At 39.5% G+C, this 24,582-nt stretch overlaps 1 protein-coding gene across 4 annotated transcripts in view; it reads left to right on the top strand.

Annotated features, from left to right (window-relative positions):
- The window catches only part of LOC150087600 (uncharacterized), a 268,271-nt gene that overhangs the window by 51,613 nt on the left and 192,076 nt on the right, over positions 1-24,582 (top strand). For all 4 annotated transcript variants that reach the window (XM_090369160.1, XM_090369161.1, XM_090369163.1 and 1 more), the window contains exon 4: positions 12,251-12,460. In XM_090369160.1, the coding sequence (XP_090225286.1) occupies positions 12,251-12,460 (210 nt within the window). The remainder of the gene's footprint in view (positions 1-12,250; positions 12,461-24,582) is intronic.

Below are 24,582 nucleotides of genomic sequence, written 5' to 3' on the forward strand. Positions count from 1 at the left end.
TTGTTTGTGGAGATTTCAATCTTCCACCTACTCTCACACATCTTAGTAGGAAACTCATTAGCAGTATGGATTCATTGGGTATCGGCCTACTTAATTGCCACCTCACGAGAGGATCTAATCTCTTGGATCTGATGTTCTCTTCAGCACCATGCGACCTCGAAGACAGTCCTCAAAACCTATTTCAATCCGATCACGAACCCATTGCCATACTCCTGCACTTAGCCGCACCTAACTTTGATATCCAAGGCCCAAAAAAGAAAAAAGACATCACAGCACCCAGATTCATTGATCCATCACCATGTCTCGAAGCTGCATCCTCGATACCTTGGGAGGCTCTCAATAATTGTGATCTCGAGCTAGCTGTGGACCTCATGGCCAGATGGATTCGAACCATTGCAAGTTATGGTGCTACAAAGACTGTCTGCATCACTCCCCGTTCGAGAGCTTGGTGAACAACAGCTTTCAACAAAAACAAAATCTGCATAAGAGATGGAAAGAATCAGGCGCTATACAAGATCGTATTGCCTTCTCCAGAGCCCGGGCAGTTTTCAACCATCAGAAAATATTTTGCAATTAAAAAGCATTTAAATTCAACCCTACGAAAAGGCAAATCGTTTTATGACTCTCAACGCACAGGATTACCTAAAGCACTGGACCTTGAACTGTGGATGGACCACATTGTACGGTTCTCAAACACTGTGGCCCCGATGCACCTAGGCAACTTACCCATCAACAACGTCCCTACTGATATGCTCGCCACCGTTCGCATCACCAGGAAGCAGCTTATAACTGCAATAAATGGATTGCCACCCACTGCAACTGCAGGCCCCGATCGTGTGCCCCAATTCATGATTAAATGTCTTAGCTCGTTTATAATCGGTCCTCTACTATCAATTTTTAACCATGTCTTAACGCAGCAATACTTTCCCCCTCTCTGGAACAGATATACTGTGAAGCCACACCCTAAATGCCAATCTGCAACCCTAATTAAACAGTTCAGACCAGTTTCTCATTCTTCCAGTCTCCTGAAGCTCATGGAGAAGACATTACTTTCCACCATCATCAATCAAATCATGCCTCACAAACCCCCAAAGATTCACAATGGCATTCCAGGTAGATCCACAGTCACCAATTTAACATCGATAACCAACACCATTCTCAGTGCACTAGAAGCTAAAGCAGAGCTTTCTGTCACCTACATCGACCTGAAAGCTGCTTTCGACGCCATCAGTATCCCCTCACTTGTTCACCTCCTAGAACACTACTTCTACATAAAAGGTGACATGTTGTGGTTTATCACAGCCCTGCTCTCTGAGAGAACCATTCTTCTTAAAGCGGATCAACACACAATCCGGAGAAAGATCACTGCAGGAGTTCCCCAAGGCAGAGTTCTCTCCGGAGCATTATTCACCGCACTTATTATTCTGTTTGTGCAACAGAGAGAAGACATACTCTGCTATGCCGATGATATTAAAATATATACTCAGATTAACCCTGGCGAACATCTCTCAAACATCAATAAAAAGATCTGTGAAAAGTTACACGACTTAGGATCCTATCTCCATCAATTTGGCCTCCTCATTAACCCTGCCAAATCAGCCCAAATTGTCTTTTCGCTGAAGCGCCAACCCACTGAAATCCAAGCTTCTCTAGACGGCATTCCCTTCCCAGTGGTCAAGATGCATACAGACTTGGGAGTCGTCTTCGACTATAAACTGAGCTTCAACCCCCACGTTGACAAGCTCATAGCAAAATTCTGTCAAATGCACTGGACCACAAAATAATTGCTCCACGTTAGGGATCTGGATGTGACTCGTCGGTACATATACACCTCAGTATACTCCGTCGTACTGTATGCCTCGGAAATTTGGGGGTCCGCGGCCCTTACCAACATCAAGCGCGTGTACTCCGCCGAATACTGGCTCCTTCGTTGGATCACGCAAAAACATCGTCGTCCACCCCAGCAAAGGACAACTGCGATGGCGACGTCACTTCACTTTGCCCTTCCAGATCTTGTATTTGAAAAACGCCTTGTTCTCACTGTCAAGATGACAACTGGAATGGTCTCGAGGCCAAGCATCTGGGAACTGTGTGGCTGGAGGATCCCTCTACCCGGACTGAGGTCAGCTCCCACGCTCACAGCTAACTATAACAGACTATCGCTCAGTGACCGCTTTCTCCCCAGGGAGATGCTCCCCACAATCCTTTCAATTAACGGCGACCTCTGTAGGTTTGTGAAGGATCGGAGGTACCGAAGAGAGATCCTTAAGAGCCTGACCTTGGCCAGGCAAAGTGCACATTGATAAGGGCAGCATAATAATGCCCAACATATTGTAAATAATGTTCAAAGCACGATGTCTTTATGAGTATGTTGTAAATAAAGTCAAGAATATCTTTATGAAGATAAATATTAATATAACATAATGTAAATCGGAATATCTTTATTATTTCATTGTAAATACTGTGAAAAGCACAATATCCTGTAAATAATCTGACACTGATTCTATTTTATTGTTGGCTCTGGGGGATGAGCCCGAACTTCGATGTGGGCCCCCGTCTCCCCAAGGCTATTATTGTCCACCATACAATGTAAAACCCCTGGCATTGCTGCTGTGAAGGGTCTATTGTATATACCACGTTTGTATACAATAAAGATTATATATATATAATAACTGAGAGTAAAGTGGAGGAGAAATTGTTAAAGATAAACACAAGAAAGGCACCCGGGGTGGATGGGATCTATCCAGTTATATTAAAGGATAGGAAGGGGGGAGGTGTTATGCTATTAGTTAAGAAACACATAAAAACCAAGGAAGTGAAGCCAGTCGACATCGCTGGACAGTGCAGTGTTGAGTCAGTTTGGTGTGACATAAACATTGGGAGATCAAAATTGAGAGTAGGAGTGTGCTATAGGCCTAATGACTCTGATGAGTATAATAAGGAACTGCACAGGGAAATAGAGTGGGCCAGTAAATCAGAGTGTCTTATAATGGGAGATTTTAATTTCCCAGATATCGACTGGATTTTGGGCGCTGGTTACTCACACACTAGCAGGGCTTTTGTGGATTTATTGGATGATTGTTTTCTACATCAGCATGTTCGGGAGGCAACTAGAGGGAGTAATACTCTTGATTTGATTATCAGCAGTGATTCTTCATGCATTAAGAATCTGCAGATAAATGAACCACTAGGTGGCAGTGATCACAGTGTGCTGAAGTGGGATTTACTCAAAGAGGTAACTACCATTAGGGGTAAAGGGAAGGGTTATTGCTTCCGTAAAGGCGACTAAGATGGACTGAGACAGTATTTAAATTCTATACAGTGGGACCAACTGATGATGTTACCAACAGCAAATTCAAAATGGGAAGCATTCAAAGAACTTATCTTGGAAGCTACTAGGCTTTACATACCAACTAAGAAATATTGTTCAAGGTTTAGGCCAAAATGGATGGCAGATGAACTGATGAGGCATATGGCAGAGAAGAAAAATGCATGGGATACTTACAAATTAACACATGACACAGAAGCCTATGATAGATACAAGTTGATATGCAACCAAGTTACAAAGGAGGTTAGGCAGGCGAAGGCAGATTACGAGAAATCCTTGGCAAGGGATGCAAAGAAAAACAGCAAAGAGTTCTTTACTTATGTAAACTCTAGAAGGAAGGGGATGAATCAGATTGGTCCACTTGATATTGATGGGTCAAGTGTTGATGATCCTGCTCAGGTAGCTAACAAACTAAATGAATATTTTGCATCGACATTCACACATGAGGAGTTATTCAGCGAGGGGAATGCCAGAGGTGTATTCAACTCTAGCAGTAAGCTACAGAATCTTGAAATAACTGGGAGTAAAGTGGAGGAGAAACTGTTGAAGATAAACACAAGAAAGGCACCCGGGGTGGATGGGATCTATCCAGTTATATTAAAGGAGGCAGCAAAGGAAGTAAGCAAACCCTTAGCCATAATTATGAGAGCTTCCTTGGACTCAGGGGAGGTACCCATAGACTGGAAATGTGCAAATGTGACCCCAATTCACAAAGGAGGATCAAAGGCTGACACAAGTAATTATAGACCTGTGAGCTTAACTTCTGTTCCAGGAAAATTAATGGAGGCACTGGTTAAAGAAGCACTGCAGGATCATTTAGACAAGACTTCAGTTATAGCTCAGACACAGCATGGTTTTGTTAAGGGGAAGTCTTGCCTGACCAACTTGATTGGATACTATGATGCAGTCACAAAAGAACTGGATGCAGGGAATAACTTTGATATTATATACTTGGATCTTAGAAAGGCTTTTGATACTGTTGCACATGGAAGACTGCTACACAAATTGGAGCAGTGTGACATTGGAGGCAAATTGCTGCTATGGATAAAGGGGTGGTTGAGGGGGAGAAGACAGAGAGTGGTAATCAATGGACACTGCTCATCGTGGACTGATGTTATTAGTGGAGTCCCTCAGGGCTCAGTGTTGGGTCCATTATTGTTTTCTGTATTTATAAATGATATTGATGATGGTATATCAAGCTTAATGTCCAAGTTTGCAGACGATACAAAGGTTGGCAGGGTTGTCAAGGACACTACTGACACTATGCTGCTGCAACAGGATCTGGAAAGGTTGAGCAGATGGGCTGAGAGGTGGCAAATGAAGTTTAACATTGACAAATGTAAAGTACTACACATGGGAAACAGCAACCCCAGAGCAACGTATCAACTCTGTGGTACAACACTGACAGTGGTGGAGAATGAAAGAGACTTGGGGGTGGTTGTGCAGGCAGATATGAAGTTCTCTGAGCAGTGCAGACGGGCTGCAAGAGTAGCTCATGGAGTATTGTCAATGATATATAGGAATTTTTCCAGCAGGGATAAGGAGGTGATTATTCCATTGTATAAGGCGATGGGCAGGCCACACCTAGAGTACTGTATACAGGTCTGGAGGCCTCATTTCAAGAAGGATGTAGAGCTGCTGGAACGAGTACAGAGAAGGGCAACAAGATTAGTGAATGGAACAAAGGGGTGCTCTTACGAAGAAAGGCTTAAGTTTTGCAAATTACAGTGTCTGGAGACTAGGCACCAGCGAGGTGATCTGATAGAGGTGTATAAAGCCTTGAATGGTTTAAGCATGCTCAATGCTGATGGGATTCTTCCTCTAGCTCAGAAAAATCACCTGAGAGGGCATAAATTCAAATTGAGGAAGGACAGATGTACGATAGACGTGCGGAAATTTGCCTTTAGCCAGCGGGTGGTTGGTTGGTGGAACAGACTTCCATCCCTTGTGGTGGAGGTTGATAGCCTAAATAAGTTTAAGGCTCAGCTGGACAGGTATTTTGAACGAACAGAAGGGTGATGTGGAAGTGGTTTTTTTTTTTTTTTTTTTTGGCTGATGCTGCATAAGCTTGCTTTCTTGCATCAAATGCCTCTACTAATGCTAATGCTAATGCTAAAAAGGAGGCAGCAGAGGAGGTAAGCAAACCCTTAGCCATAATTATGAGAGCTTCCTTGGACTCAGGGGAGGTACCACAGACTGGAGATGTTGAAATATGACCCCAATTCACAAAGGAGGATCAAAGGCTGACACAAGTAATTATAGACCTGTGAGTTTAACTTCTGTTCCAGGAAAATTAATGGAGGCACTAGTTAAATAAGCACTGCAGGATCATTTAGACAAGACTTCAGTTATAGCTCGGACACAGCATGGTTTTGTTAACGGGAAGTCTTGCCTGACCAATTTGATTGGATACTATGATGCAGTCACAAAGGAACTGGATGCAGGGAATAACTTTGATATTATATACTTGGATCTTAGAAAGGCTTTTGATACTGTTGCACATGGAAGACTGCTGCACAAATTGGAGCAGTGTGACATTGGAGGCAAATTGCTGCTGTGGATAAAGGGGTGGCTGAGGGGGGAGAAGACAGAGAGTGGTAATCAATGGACATTGCTCGTCGTGGACTAATGTTATTAGTGGAGTCCCTCAGGGCTCAGTGTTCGGTCCATTATTGTTTTCTGTATTCATAAATGATATAGATGATGGTATATCAAACTTAATGTCGAAGTTTGCAGACGATACAAAGGTAGGCAGGGTTGTCAAGGACACTACTGACACTATGCTGCTGCAACAGGATCTGGAAAGGTTGAGCAGATGGGCTGAGAGGTGGCAAATGAAGTTTAGAAACAGCAACCCCAGAGAAACGTATCAACTCTGTGGTACTACACTGACAGTGGTAAGAATGAAAGGGACCTGGGGGTGGTTGTGCAGGCAGACATGAAGTTCTCTGAGCAGTGCAGATGGGCTGCAAGAGTAGCTCATGGTGTATTGTCAATGATATATAGGAATTTTTCTAACAGGGATAAGGAGGTGATTATTCCCTTGTATAAGGCAATGGTCAGGCCACACCTAAAGTACTGTATACAGGTCTGGAGGCCTCATTTCAAGAAGGATGTAGAGCTGCTTGCTGGAAAGAGTACAGAGAAGGGCAACAAGATTAGTGAATGGAACATAGGGGTGCTCTTACGAAGAAAGGCTTAAGTTTTGCAAATTACAGTGTCTGGAGACTAGGCACCAGCGAGGTGATCTGATAGAGGTGTATAAAGCCTTGAATGGTTTGAACATGCTCAGTGCTGATGGGATTCTTCCTCTCGCCCAGAATAATCACCTGAGACAGCATAAATTCAAATTGAGGAAAGACAGATGTAGGATAGACGTGCGGAAATTTGCCTTTAGCCAGTGGGTGGTTGGTTGGTGGAACAGACTTCCATCCCTTGTAGTGGAGGTTGATAGCCTAAATAAGTTTAAGGCTCAGCTGGACAGGTATTTTGAATGAACAGAGGGGTGAAGTGGAAGTGTTTTTTTTTTTCTTTTTTTGGCTGATGCTGCATAAGCTTGCTTTCTTGCATCAAATGCCTCTGCTAATGCTAATGCTAATATTGTGTCTCCTTGTCGAACTCCTTTCCCGATTTTAAATTTGCTACTGTCTTTGTCTAGTCTAATAAAGGAGGTAGCACTGTCATATATTTTCTTCAAAATCATAATAATTATTATTATTATTATTATTATTAGCCATATGGTGCAAGGAAGCCTGAGGCTTATGCTGCACCAGCCCAAAAAAAAAAAAAAATCCCATGATAACCTGAGAGAGAGAGAGAGAGAGTAAAAGGGAATCACCAAGAAGGCAAGAAAGAGAAGAATGATGATGTCCAGCTCAGGACTCTGGGTTTGCCAAGCCCATACTCACCAGATGTGAGCCCCTGAGGCAATATATGGGTTATCTATGCCTTGTCTTTCCAGTGCCCGAAACATTGCCTTATGCTGCATGGAGTCAAATGCCTTTTCATAATCCACAAATGCCAGGCATAATGGTATTTTATATTCATTTGCTTTCTCCATTAGCTGTGATATTACTTGAAGGTGATCCATAGTTGAGAATCCTGTCCTAAAGCCAGCTTGCTCTTTCGGTTGATTCTCATCAAGTATTCTTGCTAATCTGTTAGTAATGACCCTTTTGAACAACTTGTAGATGTGGGATAACAAGCTAATTGGTCTATAATTTCCAATTTCTGATTTATCTCCTTTCTTATGCAGCAAAACTATGATTGCATTATTCCACTGCTTAGGCGTCACACCTTTTCTAATGCACTTTGTGAAGAGCCTTGCCAGTTTTTGTGTTATGTCTCTTCCTCCCAATTTTAACAACTCTACAGTAACTTCATCTTCCCCCAGGGCTTTCCGAGTCTTCATTTTCTTCAATGCATGTTCTACCTCATCAGGAAGAATATCGGGTATGTCGTATGTGTTGCTACTTTGCAATCCATCTTCCCCACTGCTGGTATCATTCCCTCGCTCCTTGTATAATTCTCTATAGTAGTCTTCTGCTATTTGAATTATGCCTTCTCTGCTGTTTATAAGTACACCATCGCTATTCTTCAGTTTCAGTATCATTTGTCTTTCTGTATTACTGCTCATGGCTGCTGATTTAAATCCTTTTTTTTTTCCCCTTAATGCTTGTTTTACTTTTCTTGTGTTAAATCTTCTTATATCCTCTCTGAGTCTCTTTCTAATGGCTTTGCATAACTCAGTATACTCAATTTTCTCCCTATCAGTGTTTTTCTTGCTCTTCATTTGTCGTCTTTGGTTCATCATGACAAGTGTTTCTTGACTAATTTTTTCTTCTTTAGATTTCTGTTTCCCTATAGGTTTCTTGGGCTTTATCACTTTCAGAAAGTTGTAATATTCCTCGTCGATATCTTGGTCCTGAGCAGTCTGCAGAAGCTCAAACTTGTTCTTAAGTTCCAGTACATACTGCTTTTTCTCCTCTTCTGTTATCTCAAAGACCTTTGTATTATTTACTCGAGTCAGTTTTTTCCTTTCCTTTTGTACAACTATATCAAGTGTACATCTTACCATTCTGTGAACACTTCCAACATTTACCTTATTCAGGACGGTAACATCATTCACAATATATCTTCTGTTAGTGAGGATGATTTCATAAGTTGTTAATCCATGAAGTCGATTTCATAAGTTGTTAATCCATTTGGACTCTTCCATGTCCACTTTCTGTTCACTCTTTTCTTGAAAAAAGTGTTCATTACTGACAGTCCTTGAGATTCTGCAAATTCCAACAAGTCTTTCACCTCTTTTATTTCTTTCACCAATTCCAAAATTTCCTATAATTCCTCTTTCTGCGCTGTTTTGCCTTTTTCCAACCCATAATAATAGTGTAGTGGGTTTTCTGCTCATCTAGAAGACTCTCAATTTCGGTGTACATTTCTTCAACCTCCTCATCATCATCATGGCTCTATGTTGGTGCATAACTCTTTATAATCTTTAGCTTGTAACTCTTAGAAATCTTGAGTATTAGTCTTGACACCCTTGGTAATGTACTTTTGAATTCCAAAATGTTGTTTTTAAAATATTTATGGACCAGAAACCCAACTTCACCTTCACTCCTTTCACTGTTTCTATTGGTGTACAGCAAATTTCCACTTGATAAACTTATAAGTGATTCATTTCTTCTTCTTGTTTCAGCCAAACCGATGATATTCCAATTCACATTTTCTAATTCCTTTTCCAGCTCTAATATCCTGTCTTCACTGATGAGTGATTGTACGTTATAACAGGCCAAGTTCAGTTTCCGTGCATGGCAGCCTGGTCGTACCCAGAGATTCTTAGCACCCTCTGCTTCCATTCTGATCCTCACGCTGCCGTAAGAGGGAGAGTGAAAGCTGCTGGGGACTGAGGGCCATTTGTATTGTTGTGCTCTCATATGCTGGAGCGTTTGGTCTTTTCCTCTTCACGCTGACCAGGCATCTTGAAGAGACCACTCTACACGTTCGTTGCCACCTAAGTGACATAACAGGGCTTACCATCGAGAAGGTGTGCATGAGTGGATTTTAGGGAGGCAGGCCAACCGGACTTCTCCTAAATCTTCTGTAATAGAGAGATATTGAATCCATCAGTGTTTTAGGCTCAGTGTCTGATAACATACAGGATACCTGTTCCCCTCTAAGCCCCTAGACTAATGCACAGGAAGGTCCATCTAGAGAAAAAGAGAAGATATGATGCACTGCATGACTTGTTTGCCACTTTTGTGCAGGAATATGAGTAGTTAGAAGACAAACTGAAATACTTACAGGGATTGGCTAACTTACAGTAATGAAAATTCTATTCAAATCTTTGAGAAATAAATAAATCACTGAAATATGTCTGAATTAGTTGTTTGTTGATAAAAAACCAAAAAGTGTTGACTGTTCACTTTGTAAGACAGAGAAAAAAAAAAAATTAATTTTATAAATAAAATAAAAGGCTTTAGTTGCAATAAAACCAGAACATTTTATTTCCTGTAATTTCCTTTACAAACATTTACATCCAAATATTCTATTTTTTATTAAAATTAAAAGTTTTATATCAAAAGTTATTATTTGGTTTTTAGGAACATTAGGAACTACGGCCATATTGCTCCAGAGATATGTGGTGGTCAAGGGCTTGAACCCTGGTCTAATCAAGAAGTGTGTGCCACGCAGTGCTGCTCCTGGCCACCTGGCTACGGAGGCACCTCAAAAGTTATATTAAAATATATTTCTAAAATGTATTTCTAAAATATATAAATACAAAGGCGCCTCGGTGGGCAAGAGCAGCAGTGCATAGCACACGCTTCTTGATTAGACCGGGGTTTGAGCCCATGACCACAAAATACGGAGGAAGCGGAAAGGTCAGGGAATGACCACCGCATATCCCCGGAGCAATATGGCCTTAGTTGCTAATTCTCCTAAAAAAAAACCAAATAGCAAAAAAAATTACAATATAAATGCAAAATTTGTTGTATTTTGAAATATGAAATAATTTGTTTTTTGTAAATTAAAATTATGTGAGCATTCTTCCATGTGAGCATTCTTCCTGTGAGCATTTTTCATGTGAGCATTGATGACAGTGGGGGTTTTTTCTGTGCAGAATTTTCGTGTGGGCTTTTTTCATGTGCGCATTTATCTGGTCACCAAGACAGACTGGAGCATTGTGGCATTAAGGGCAAATTACTGCTATGGATAAAGGGTTGGTTAATTTGAAGAATACAGAGAGTAGTTATCAGTGGGCATTGCTCTTCGTGGACTAATGTTATTAGTGGAGTTGCCCAGAGTTCAGTGCTGGATCCATTGTTCTTTTCAATATTTATCAGTGATATTGATGAAGATACATCAGACTTAATGTCTAAGTTTCCATGTGTAAAGGTTGGCAGGGGGTTAACAACAGTCATCAGGGTGAGCTACTGCAAGATCTAGGAAAATTTGGTCAATGGGCTGACATTGACAAACCCCAGAGTAACTTATCAATTGTGTGTTAATACACTCAGGGTAGTGGAGAATGAAAAAGATCTGGAAGTAATTGTGCAGTCAGATATGAAATTCTCTGTGCAGTGCGGACATTCTGCCAGGAAAGCTCATGGGGTTATGTTAATGATATACAGAAATGTTGCTAGCAAGGATAAGGAGGTGATTATACCTTTGTATAAGGCCGTAGTCAGGCTGCATCCTGAGTACTGTATACAGAATGGAGGCCTCACTTTAGGAAAGATGTAGATCTTCTGGAATGGATGCAGAGAAGGGCAACCAGACTGATGAAGGAACAGAAGAGTGCTCCTACCTAGAAAGGCTTCAACAAATTGCTGAAAAATTGCAGAATTGGGTTCTGAAAATTGCAGTGTCTCTAGACTACTATGCATCTGAGGGGAGATCTGACTGAGGTATTTAAAGCCTTGAATGGATTGAGTATGCCGAATGTTAATGGCATCCTTTCACTTGATAAGACTACACATGGGGCATAAATTCAAGATGAGGAAGGATGGTTTCAGAATAGATGTGGAGGATTTTGTCTTCAGCCAGTGGTGGTTGATTGTTGCAACCAACTTCCATCTGTTGTGGAAGTGAATAGGTCGAATAAAATCTAAGAAGAATTAGGCAAATTCTTGAAGATTACGGATGAGTGAACTGTGAAGGTATTTATCTTTTTTGGCTGATTCTGTGTAAGCTTGTTTTCTTGCATCATTTGCCATTACTACTAATATTACTCTCCAGGGCTTCTACTTGCTTTCTCACCGATTTGATTTTTCCTGATAACCACGAATTTTGACAAAGCTAAACAGAATTTTGATAAAATTGAAAATATTAGAAGATAATCATTCTTCAGAAAATACATTATTTCAAAGAAATTTTAAAAATAACAACAAAAAACTATCTGTAACCTGTAACCTTTACTAATGTACTGTGTATTTCTTTTCTTTTATTTAAAGCTGCTTTCAAATAGGGAATTTGAACAGACAACACTTTATAACACTTTGAATAAAAAGTTTAAATAAAAATTCAGCTGCATATGACAGTAATAAAACTAAGGTATTTTAAAAACAATTTTTTTTTTTAATACATCCATACTTTAGGGACCACAAAGGAAAAAATCATGGAAAAAAAAAAGTTTTACCCATCTGCTACAGGCTGGAAAGGTGTGTAAAATGCAGGGAATGTCCACTTATATTGCAGGAGGTTAAATTCTTTTACCTGCTTCTTTAATTAGAAAGGGACACCTTATTTGAATATTGTCAGTTAGGAAAATGCATCCCCTAAATGGCAAAAAATAATTATTATAAAATAATTCTTTTTTTGAAGAATGAAGCATTGATATAAGAATTTTATCATTGTCTCTATTAAATTTTTGATACTTTACTTTTGATATCTCATACTTTGACATGTTTAAATTTTTATTAGGGTTCTAAAGCACTACAAAAGTATTTAAAAAGTCACAACAAATGTCGAGAATTTATTCTGCAAGTTCTGCTCACATCATCTCGTCGAGCTGATTATGTTAATGACCGTTATGAAAAAGATATGAATGCCTTTGGAATTTCTGTGAATGAAAATCTAAGCTCCATATTGAAAATATTGGAAGATAATTGCCCTCAATCAGCTATTGAACAGGTATGATTATTTGCATAATAATGCATTAGTTCTTAAAAACCTTCTTCATATAAATTTTATTTCCCAGATTAACACATCTAATTGTTAATTACAGTAGTGTGAAAAACATGCCGTAATTTGAAGGTTTGATTTAAGCTTATCCAGAATAGAAGTGTAATGTACCAGCTGTCATATTTTAAAGGGAGTCATTCCGGCTTATGAAGAAGATTCGACTCTAATCTAATTGAATACACAGCTAATGAGCACTGTGACATCCACTTCATTTTGGGAAAGTGCAAGGAAATATATGCAGTACACAGCATACACCAAACAGATTAATGGTATCCTGACACCAGTATCATCGGACAACTTTATGAGCACTTAAAAAGTGATCATGGCATGCCTACAGTTGATACAAATATGACGGCTTGCTTAGTGGAAATGCCTGATGTGGAAAAGTAATTCTGGACACTGCATTTGATCCAATGACTGGCTCAAGCATGCCAGCTCCATGATTAGGAGTAAATCTCCACAACACCACATTATTGAGAATAAATGGATTACATCCATTAGTATTAGAATTAGTAGAGGCATATGATGCAAGCAAGCAAGCTTATGCAGCATCAGCCAAAAAAAAAAAAACCCACTCCCATTTCACCCCTCCGTTCGTTCGAAATACCTTTCCAGCTGAGCCTTAAATTTATGTAGGCTATCAACTTCCACAACAAGGGATGGAAGTCTGTTCCACCAACCAATTACCCACTGACAAAAGGCAAATTTCCACATATCTATCCTACATCTGTCTTTCCTCAATTTGAATTTATTCCCTCTCAAGTGATTATAAGTGTTTGCCTTTTTATTTACATAATTGTTATTTTATATTGTACTTAACACGTAGTCTTATAGTTATAGTTACGCTGGTTATTTTTATTTTAATTTAGATAAACAGTATTTGTAGATATACTTAATATACGTAAAACCGTTATTTCGTTCGAATCTTGCAGCCATTGTTTTTGTATATAGTGGTAGGGAATTTAAATTTTTAATTGAGGTAGTTAGGTAGCTCTAACGTATAATTTATAGAGTATTACGTTTCACTGTTTCTATTAGATAGTGTAGTATTGACATTTAATTAATTTAATTTATTGATTTTATTAATTTAAAGTATCATGCCCCAAACTAGAGCAGCAAAGCAACGGGCACAAAGTGGCAGGAGTGCTGTGACTCGGGGGAGAACTGAGGGGAGCGATTCTCCAATGCATCACAGCCTAAAAAAATGTGCAACTTGTGAAATGTTTGCCGAACTCTCTGGAACGGAACATGACATTGCCATGGGGGATGTCTTTGTGTGTGCGCGATGTAAGGAGTGTAAGGAAATCAGGCGACAACTCAGCGTTGTTATGGGCCTATATGAGAGTTTGAAGGACAGGGTGGATGCCCTGGAGAGATCTAAATTGAGGGGCCCATTAGGCTCTCAGCTGCCCACATCAATGCCAGAGCTTGCACTTGGTCATCACGCAACACAGTGGCAACCCCCAAGGCAGAATGCGCCGGTCCCACAGGAACTAGTAGTTGTTGGCGACTCTGTTGTCAGGGAAACGGGAAACATGCTTTGTAAAAAGGATAGGTGGAACAGGACGAGGATATGTCTGCCAGGGGCAAAGGTTGATGACGTTGTAGAGCGGATATCATCTTTTAAGGGCACAAAAGGTGATATAGTTGTACACGTTGGCACTAATGATATTAGGACTAGGAGACCGGCAGAATTACTTAACAAGTACAGGTCACTGTTGAACAAAAGCCGAGAATTAGGGTTGAATTTGAAATTGTCTGCAATTCTGCCCAGACACGATGGAAGGGAGTATATGATGAGAGCCTTGTCGATCAATTCGGCCCTGGAAAGAATGTGCAAGGCTCAAGGGGTAGAATTTTTTCAGCCTGGACTGTACTTGTTAGCAGGAGAGACTGTTTCTATAGGGATCGGATACACTTAAATAGAAAGGGTGCAAGAATGTGCAAGAAAGGGTGCTGATGCTATCGAGGCAGTGTGAGGTGGGTCGGAAAACTGTTAGTTTGGGAAGATACAAGGACTAATAGTTTAACAGTAGCCGTAGGCAGAGATGAAGGTGATTCTTGCACAACTTCTAATAGAATAAGTAGCGACCTGGAGCGTCGGGTGTTGGGGGTTTCAGGGATGGATGGCAGTCATCCTGAAATAGGTGGGTATATGGGATGTGTTAGGGTAACTAAGAATAGGAGTAGGAGCATGTATACCAATGCTGAAGTATAGTTAATAAATTTGATGAATTTGAAATGTTGGTCAAGACATCAAAGGCGGATATTTTTGGGATAGCAGAGACGTGGTGTCACACAGATATAAGGATTGCTGAACTGGAATTTGGGGAGTACAGTTTGTACAGAAAGGATATACAGGATAGGAAGGGAGGAGGTGTTATGCTGTTAATAAAGAAAAACAGAAAATCAAAAGAAGTGCATCCAGTTGATATAGATGAACAGTGCACTGTTGAATCAGTTTGGTGTGACATAAGCACTGCGAAAGCAAAAATAAGAGTAGGAGTGTGTTATAGGCTAATGACTCGAATGAGTACAATGAACAATTGTACAGAGAAATAGAGTGGGCTAGTAAATCGGAATGTCTTATAATGGGGGATTTTAACTTCCCAGATATTGACTGGAACTTGTGGGTTGGTCACTCACACACTAGTCAGACTTTTGTGAATTTATTGGATGATTGTTTTCTGCAGCAGCATGTTCGAGAGGCAACCAGAGAAAGTAATACTCTTGATCTGGTTATCAGCAGTGATCATTCGTGTATTAAGAATTTGCAGATAAAGGAACCACTAGGTGGCAAAGATCACAGTGTACCGATGTGGGATTTACTTAAAGATTTAATTACCATCAGGGGTAAAGGAAAGGGTTTTTGCTTCCGTAAAGGTGAGTACAGTGGTCTCCGACAGTTTTTAAATTCTGTACAGTGCGATAAACTGACGATGTTACCAACAGTAAATTCTAAGTGGGAAGCATTCAAGGAATTAATCGTGGAAACTACTAAAAGTTTCATACCTATTAAGAAATATTGTTCAAGGTTTAGGCCTAAATGGTTATCTAATGAACTAATGAGACTCATAATAGAGAAGAAAAATGCATGGGATGCATATAAATTATCAAGCGACTCAGAAGCCTATGGCAGATATAAGCTAGTCTGTAATCAGGTGACAAAGGAGGTCAGGCGGGCGAACGCAGATTACGAGAAATCCTTGGCAAAAGATGTTAAGAAAAACAGCAAGGATTTCTTTACTTATATAAACTCTAAAAGGAAGGGGATGAATCTGATTGGTCCACTTGACATCGATGGTTCGAGTGTTGATGATCCTGCTGAGGTAGCAAACAAACTGAATGAGTATTTTGCATCTACATTCACACATGAGGAATTATTTAGGTTTGAAAATGGCAGAAGGTTATCAAATTGTAGCAGGATACTTAAGGATTTTGTAATAACTGAGAGCAAAGTGGAGGAGAAATTGTTGAAGTTAAACATAAGAAAAGCAACTGGGGTGGATGGGATCTATCCAGTTATATTAAAGGAGGCGGCACAGCAACTAAGCAAACACTTAGCCATAATTATATGAAAGTCCTTGGACTCAGAGGAGGTTCCCACGGACTGAAGATGTGCAAATGTATCCCCAATTCACAAAGGGGGATCGAAGGGTGACACGAGTAATTACAGACCAGTTAGTTTAACTTCTGTTCATGGAAAAATAATGGAGTCACTGGTTAAAGATGCATTGCAGGATCATCTAGACAAGACTGCAGCAATAATTCAGACACAGCATGGGTTTGTTAAGGGGACAGCATTGGGGATACATAATTATATGAGCGTCCTTGGACTCAGGGGAGGTTCCCACGGACTGGAGATGTGCAAATGTATCCCTAATTCACAAAGGGGAATCGAAGGGTGACACGAGTAATTACAGACCAGTTAGTTTAACTTCTGTTCATGGAAAAATAATGGAGTCACTGGTTAAAGATGCATTGCAGGATCATCTAGACAAGACTGCAGCAATAATTCAAACACAGCATGGGTTTGTTAAGGGTAAGTCTTGTTTGACAAATTTGATTGGATATTATCCAGTTCCTTTGTGGTTACAAAGGAACTGGATGCAAAAAATAATTTTGATATCATATATTTTGATTTCAGGAAAGCTTTTGACACTGTTGCGCATGGAAAACTATTGTACAAATTGGAGCAGAATGGTATTAAGGGTAAGTTGTTACAATGGATAAAAGGATGGTTAAGTGGGAGAACACAGAGGGTGGTAATCAATGGCTGCTGCTCTTCTTGGACTAATGTTATTAGTGGAGTCCCACAGTGTTCGGTGTTAGGTCCACTGTTGTTTTGTATATTTATCAATGATATTGATGAAGGTATATCAGGCTTAATGTCGAAGTTTGCAGATGATACAAAGGTTGGCAGGGTTGTTAATGACAGTAAAGGCAGTGTGCTACTGCAACAGGATCTAGATAATTTGGGCAGATGGGCTAAGAAGTGGCAACTGAAGAGTTTAACCTTGACAAAAGCAAAGTACAGTCTGTCCTCGTATAGCACGATAGTTGCGTTCCTAGAAACCCTCGTGCAATGCAAAATCGTGCAATATAAACAACAGGCCCTATGGGAAAAGTAGGGTTAGGTGCCGACCACCCAAGATTGAACCCACATTTGGAACCAAAACATTACCAAACACAATAAATAATCCGGTAATTTAAGTATTTTATAACGATTAAAATACATAATAAAAATAATATATTATAATAAAGTATTTTTTAATACTAAAAAAGTATTTTTTACGAATAAAATACGTATTTTATTCGTAAAAAATTTATTATATTAAATAAAATAGTCGTAATAAAATACTTACGTATTTTATAATACGTAAGTATAAATTATAATACGTAAGTCGTAATAAAATATTGCTAATGCTTTTGCTTCTGTCGTAAGCAAACTTGCTTTTTGTTTGATTTTCTATCCAAACAGATGACAGCCGTTCCATCTCTTCCAATTCTTTTGTCTTAATCTAATGGATTTTAATTACACTTTGAGTTGTTCCCGCTATGAAAGTTGTTTTTATTTTCTCTGCATTCTTTGTAATTCTCGGCGTTGCCTCATTTAGGTCTGTAGCACGTGCAATATCACATGGTCTTTAATTTCGCTTAAAGCGTTTCACAATTTCGTATTTTTTCTTTATCGACAGAAGAGGACTGGCCATAAGCCTTACGGGGGAAACCACGGTGGGCCGGAGGCCGGTGTGATTTTGGCCATAAACCCTAGTATGAGGCCACTATAAATTTTCCCGGGTAAGAATTTTTGACCCAGTCCGCCTCTGTTTATCGATATTGCTTTTTTTTTTTTTTTCTCTCTCTGAATCTGCAGTGTCTTAGCCAGGACGCTTCCTTTTCACACCTTTTAAGTATTTTACTAATTTTTAGGGAATAAAGCACAATTACAAACGAGGTGGCACACTTGATACACATAAACAAAGCTGCGCGCGTGTAGCAACTGAATAAATAACACCGTAAAGGCCGAGATACACTATTAATTAAAACCTCACATTTAACTAAAGCACATTTCTGGAGGTTACTACCATAAAACAATAAAAACAATTTCCAGTTGCATTTCTGCTAGTGGAATCTGTTATAAACTGGTAGTAAACTCCATCTAATTGCATTTGCGATTATACCGATAGCTGGAATTGTGTTGGTTTTTACGTTATTATGGTGAAATGTGTTTCCCCTTCACTGATATAAAACACATACATACATTTTCAGACTCTTCTTCATTGCTATCGTGTTGTGTTCAGTCGGGGTGATTCCGCGTTCGACTGCCATTTCTTGTAAACACAAAGGCGAATCGTGTATAAGCGAATTCAGTTCGTGTTATATAAGATAACGTTCCCCTATTTATAAATCGTGTATGATCGAATTCGTGTAATGCAAACATGTGCTATACGAGGACCGACTGTACTGCATATGGGTAGAAGTAACCCCAGAGAAACGTACCAACTGTGTGGTACTACACTTAAGGTGGTAGAAAATGAAAAAGACCTGGGAGTAATTATGCATTCAGATAGGAAGTTTTCTGAGCAATGCAGACAGGCTGCCAGGGCAGGTCATGGGGTTTTGTCAATGATATATAGGAATTTTGCTAGCAGGGAAAAGGAGGAGATTATCCCTCTGTATAAGGCAATGGTCAGGCCACGCCTTGAGTACTGCGTACAGGTCTGGAGGCCTCATTTTAGGAAGGATGTAGATTTACTTGAGCGTGTACAGAGAAGGGCAACAAGATTGGTGAGGGGAATGAAGGGATCCTCTTATCAAGATAGGCTTAAGTTCTGCAAATTGCAGTGGCTGGAGACTAGGCACCTGCACGGTGATCTGATTGAGGTATATAAGGCCTCGAATGGGTTGAGAATGCTGAATTCTGATGGGATCCTTCCACTTGTTCAGATTACGAACCTAAGGGGGCATAAATTCAAATTAAGAAAAGACAGATGTAGAATAGATGTGCGGAAATTTGCCTCTAGCCAGCAGGTGGTTAATTGCTGGAACAAACTTCCATCTGTCGTGGAAGTTGATAGGTTGAATAAATTTAAGGAGGAACTGGACAGGCACTTGGAGGGAATGGTGTGATTTTTTTTTTTTTTTTTTTTTTTTTTTGGCTGATGCTGCATAAGCTCATACACTTGCTTTCTTGCATCACATGCCACTGCTACTACTACTACTACTGCTACTACTATTATTCTGAGCAAGAGGAAGAATCCCATCGGCATTGAGCATGCTCAAACCATTCAAGACTTTATACACCTTTATCAGATCACCTCGCCGGTGCCAAGTCTCAAGACACTGTAATTTGCAAAATTTAAGCCTTTGTTCTTAAGAGCAACCCTTTGTTCCATTCACTAATCTTGTTGCCCTTCTCTGTACTCGTTCCAGCAGCTCTACATCTTTCTTGAAATGAGGCCTCCAGACCTGTATACAGTACTCAAGGTGTGGCCTGAACATTGCCTTATACAAGGGAATAATCACCTCCTTATCCCTGCTAGAAAAATTCCTGTATATCATTGACAAGACACCATGAGCTACCCTTGCAGTCCGTCTGCACTGCTCAGAAAACTTCATATCTGCCTGCACAATTACCCCCAGGTCCTTTTCATTCTCTACCACTGTCAGTTTAGTGCCACAGAGTTCATACGTTGCTCTGGGGTTACTGTTTCCCATAGATAGTACTTTACATTTGGCAATGTTAAACTTCGTTTGCCACCTCTAAGCCCATCTGAGGGAGAATGAAAATAGCTGAACGAGAAGTTTTTTAAATTAAAACCCTAAACTTGTATCCCAACACAGTTATAACGCTATATTTATGTTTCAGTATCAAGTGTTATCCACAAAATCCCTTTATATAACTTCCGTATCAAGTTAAGTATTAATTATTTATTTTTGCTAATTATTTATGTAACATAATGTAAGACGTTACGTGTATATTGTTAAAAGTACAATTTAATTGACAATGAAGTTCAACAAGATTAATAAATTTACTGATTAATTGACAATATTATATTATGTACTATACTATACTAAGCTTATGCTATCTAGTTCGAGATATTATGTATCGCGTAACTGTGGCAGCATTTTACGAACGGTAAATCTACGGAAACTTAGGTATCGATTAACTTCCAAATCTCGCTGTCTCAATTCAGAATAAACTAAGGATCCTGAATAGCTACTTACAGAAAATAATTTATATAACAATTGGTTAATAAATCGGCTAAATATGGTTAAAAAAAAAAACCTCTCGTTCAACGGAGCTGCAACTTGTAACACGTGGATTTTGATACCCTTACCGATACTAAGTGATACCTACAAAATCTCTATCTAAATTAAACTTTAAACTGAGTATCATAACTAGGAATATAAAGCTACTCTAGGAAATAAGTTAATATGCCAATTTAAGCTAATAAAACAGAAAATAGATCAGAAAAAACTTCTCTGTTCCAGGAGCAGCAATAAGCTACGTCTGCACACTACGTCCATAGCCAAGTGGTCCAAAGGGTTGCTCTTATGAAGAAAGCCTTAAGTTTTGAAAATTACAGTGTCTAGAGAATAGGCACCGGCGAGGTGATCTGATGGTTTGAGCATGCTCAATGCCGATGGGATTCTTCCTCTTGCTCAGAATAATCACCTGAGAGGGCATAAATTCAAATTGAGGAAAGACAAATGTAGGATAGATGTGCGGAAATTTGCCTTTAGCCAGATTTCCATCCCTTGTTGTGGAAGTTGATAGCCTAAATAAATTTAAGGCTAAGCTGGACAGGTATTTCGAATGAACGGAGGGGTGAAATGGGAGTGGATTTTTTTTGGCTGATGCTGCCTAAGCTTGTTTTCTTGCATCATATGCCTCTACTAATGCTAATCTGCTCAAACTTTCCAGATCCTGTTGCAGCAGCATAACGTCAGAAGCGTCCTTAACAACCCTGCCAACCTTTGTATCGTCTGCAATCTTGGACATTAAGCTTGATATGCCATCATCAGTATCATTTATAAACACAGAAAACAACAATGGACCCAACACTGAACCCTGAGGGACTCCACTAATAACATTAGTCCACCATGAGCAGTGTCCATAGATTTCCACTCTCTGTCTTCTCCCCCTCAACCATCCTTTTATCCATAGCGGCAATTTGCTTCCAGTGCCACACTGATCCAATTTGATCAGCAGTCTTCCATGTGCAACAATATCAAAAGCCTTTCTAAGATCCAAATATATAATATCAAAATTATTCCTTGATCCAGTTCTTTTGTGACTGCATCATAGTACCCAATCAAATTGGTCAGGCAAGACCTTCCCTTAACAAAACCATGCTGTGTCTGAGCTATAACTGAATTCTTGTCAAGATGGTCCTGCAGTGTTTCTTTAATCATCGCTTCCATTAATTTTCCTGGAACAGAAGTTAAACTCACAGGTCTATAATTTCTTGTGCCGGCCTTTGATCCTCCTTTGTTAATTTGGGTCACATTTGCACATCTCTAGTCTATGTGTACCTTTCCTAAGTCCATGAAGCTCTCATAATTATATCTAAGGGTTTGCTTACTTTCTTCTTTAATATAACTGGATAGATCCTATCCACCCCAGGTGCCATTTTTATGTTTAACCTCAACAATTTCTCCTCCACTTTCCTCTCAGTTATTAAAAAATCATCTATCTCATTGCCCGAGTTTACTTCACCTCTGGCATTCCCCTTCCTTAATAACTCCTCATGTGTGAATGTAGATGCAAATACTCATTTAGTTTGTTAGCCACTTGAGCAGAATCCTCAACTGTTGAACCATAAATATCCAGTGAACCAACCTGATTCATCCCTTCCCTTTTACAATTTACTTTACAAAGGTAAAGAAGTCTTTTCTGTTTTTCTTTGCATCCTTTGCCAAGGATTTCTCATAATCTGCTTTTGCCTGCCTAATCTCTTTTGTGACTTGGTTGCAGACTAGCTTATATCTATCATAAGCTTACATGTCACCCATTAATTTATATGTATCCCATGCATTTTTCTTCTCTGCCATATGTCCCATTAGTTCATCTGACATCCATTTAGGCCTAAACCTTGAACAATATTTCTTAGTTGGTATGTAAAGCCTAGTAGCTTCCAAGATAAGTTCTTTGAATGCTTCCCATTTTGAATTTGCTGTTGGTAACATCAACAGTTGGTCCCACTGTATAGAATTTAAATACTGTCTGAGACCATCATAGTCTCCTTTACGAAAGCAAAAATCCTTCTCTTTACCCCTGATGGTAGTTACCTCTTTGAGTAAATCCCAATTCAGCACACTGTGATCACTGCCACCTAGTGGTTCCTCTATCTGCAGATTCTTAATGCATGAAGAATCATTATTGATAATCAAATCAAGAGTATTACTCCCTCTAGTTGCCTCCCGAACATGCTGATGTAGAAAACAATCATCCAATAAATCCACAAAAGCCTTGCTAGTGTGAGAGTGACCAACCCACAAATTCCAGTCAATATCTGGGAAAATAAAATCCCCCATTAGAAGACTCTGATTTACTGGCCCACTCTTTCCCTGTACAGTTTCTTATTATACTCATCAGAGTCATTAGGCCTATAGCACACTTCTACTCTCAATTTTGATCTCCCAATTCTTATGTCACACCAAACTGACTCAACACTGCACTGTCCAGCGATGTCGATTGGCTTCACTTCCTTGGATTTTATGTGTTTCTTAACTAATAGCAAAAACCCTCTTCCCTTCCTATCCTTTCTGTACACACTGTACTCCCCAAATTCCAGTTCTTAATTCCTTATATCTGTGTGACACCACGTCTCTGATATCCCAACAATATCTGCCTTTGATGTTTTGAGCAATACTTCAAATTCATCAAATTGATTCACCAAACTCCTAGCATTGGTCTACACGCAAGTATACATGCACCTGTTCCTATTCTTAGCTACCCTAACACAACCCATGTGTACTGCATTGACTCCCAGCAGTCTCTGAAATACCCTGCATTTTGTTTTTTAGAATGCTGCTCATTCCATTAGAAGCAGTGCAAGAATCACTTTCACCTCTGCCAGTGGCTACTGTTAATCTATTAGTCCTTGTATCCCCCAAGCTAACAGTTTTCCAACCCACCTAACACTGCCTTGATAGCATCAGCAAATATTCTTTCACCCTTTCTATTTAAGTGTATCCCATCCTTGTAGAAGCAGTCTCTCCTGTTAACAAGTACAGACCAGGCTGAAAAAAATTCTACCCCTTGAGCCTTGCACAATCTTTCCAGGGCCGAATTGATTGACAAGGCTCTTATCATATACTCCCTCTTATCGTGTCTGGGCAGAATTGCAGACACTTTCAAATTCAACCCTAATTCACTGCTTTTTTTCGACAGTGACCTGTACTTGTTAAGTAATTCGACCGGTCACCTAATCTTAATATCATTAGTGCCAATGTGTACAACTATATCACCTTGTGCTCGTAAAAGATGATATCCGCTCTAGAACGTCATCAACCTTTGCCCTGGCAGACATACCCTGGTCCTGTTCCACCTATTCTTTTTACATACCATGTTCCCCGTTTTCCTGACAATAAAGTCACCAACAACTACTAGTTCCTTTGGAACCAGTGCATTCTGCCTTGGGGGTTGCCGTTGTGTTGCGTGATGCCCAAGTGCAAGCTCTGGCGTTGGTGTGGGCAGCTAAGAGTTTGATGGGCTCCTTACTTTTAATCCTTCGAGGGCATCCAACCTGTCCTTCAAGCTCTCATATAGGCCCATAACAACGCTGAGTTCTCGCCTGATTTCCTTACGTCGCACACACACACACACACACAAAGACATCCCACATGGCAATATCGTGTCCTGTACCCCATTGCTACACAAATATCAAGAGCAACTGACCCCCTGAGTTTTCCCCTGAGCCACAGCACTCCCATTAGCTTAGCCTTTTGCTTTGCTGCTCTGGTCTATGTCATGATTTCGATTTAATTTCAATAAAATTTCAATTTCAGTACAAAATTATAACCCTAAACTTGTATCCCAACACAGTTATAACACTATATATATTTTTAAGTATCAAGTATTATCTACAAGTTCCGTTTATATAACTTCTGTATCAAGTTATGTATTAATTAATTATGTTACGTTTGTAAAATCTAAGTCGTTATATGTATTTAGTTAAAAAGTACAATTTAATTGACAATGAAGTTTAAGAAGATTAATAGATTTTCTGATTAATTGATAATATTATATACTATGCTATACTAAGCTAATGCTATCTAGTTCGTGATATAACGTTGTATCGTATAACAATGGTGGCAAGTTGTGAACGGTAAATCTGTGGACACTTCTGTATTAATTAACTTCCAAATCTCACTGTCTCAATTCAGAATAAACTAAGGATCGTGATTAGGTCTATAAGCTACTTATGGAAAATAATTTAATATAACAATTGGTCAATAAAGCGGCTAAATATAGCTAAAAAACTTCTCGTTCAACAGAACTGCAACTTGTAACACATGGATTTGATACCCTTACCGATCTCCATCTAGAGATTTTGTAG

The sequence above is a fragment of the Mastigoproctus giganteus genome, chromosome 3 (genome assembly GCF_048544385.1).
Source record: "Mastigoproctus giganteus isolate SK-2022 chromosome 3, ASM4854438v1, whole genome shotgun sequence".
NCBI classification, from domain to species: domain Eukaryota; kingdom Metazoa; phylum Arthropoda; class Arachnida; order Uropygi; family Thelyphonidae; genus Mastigoproctus; species Mastigoproctus giganteus.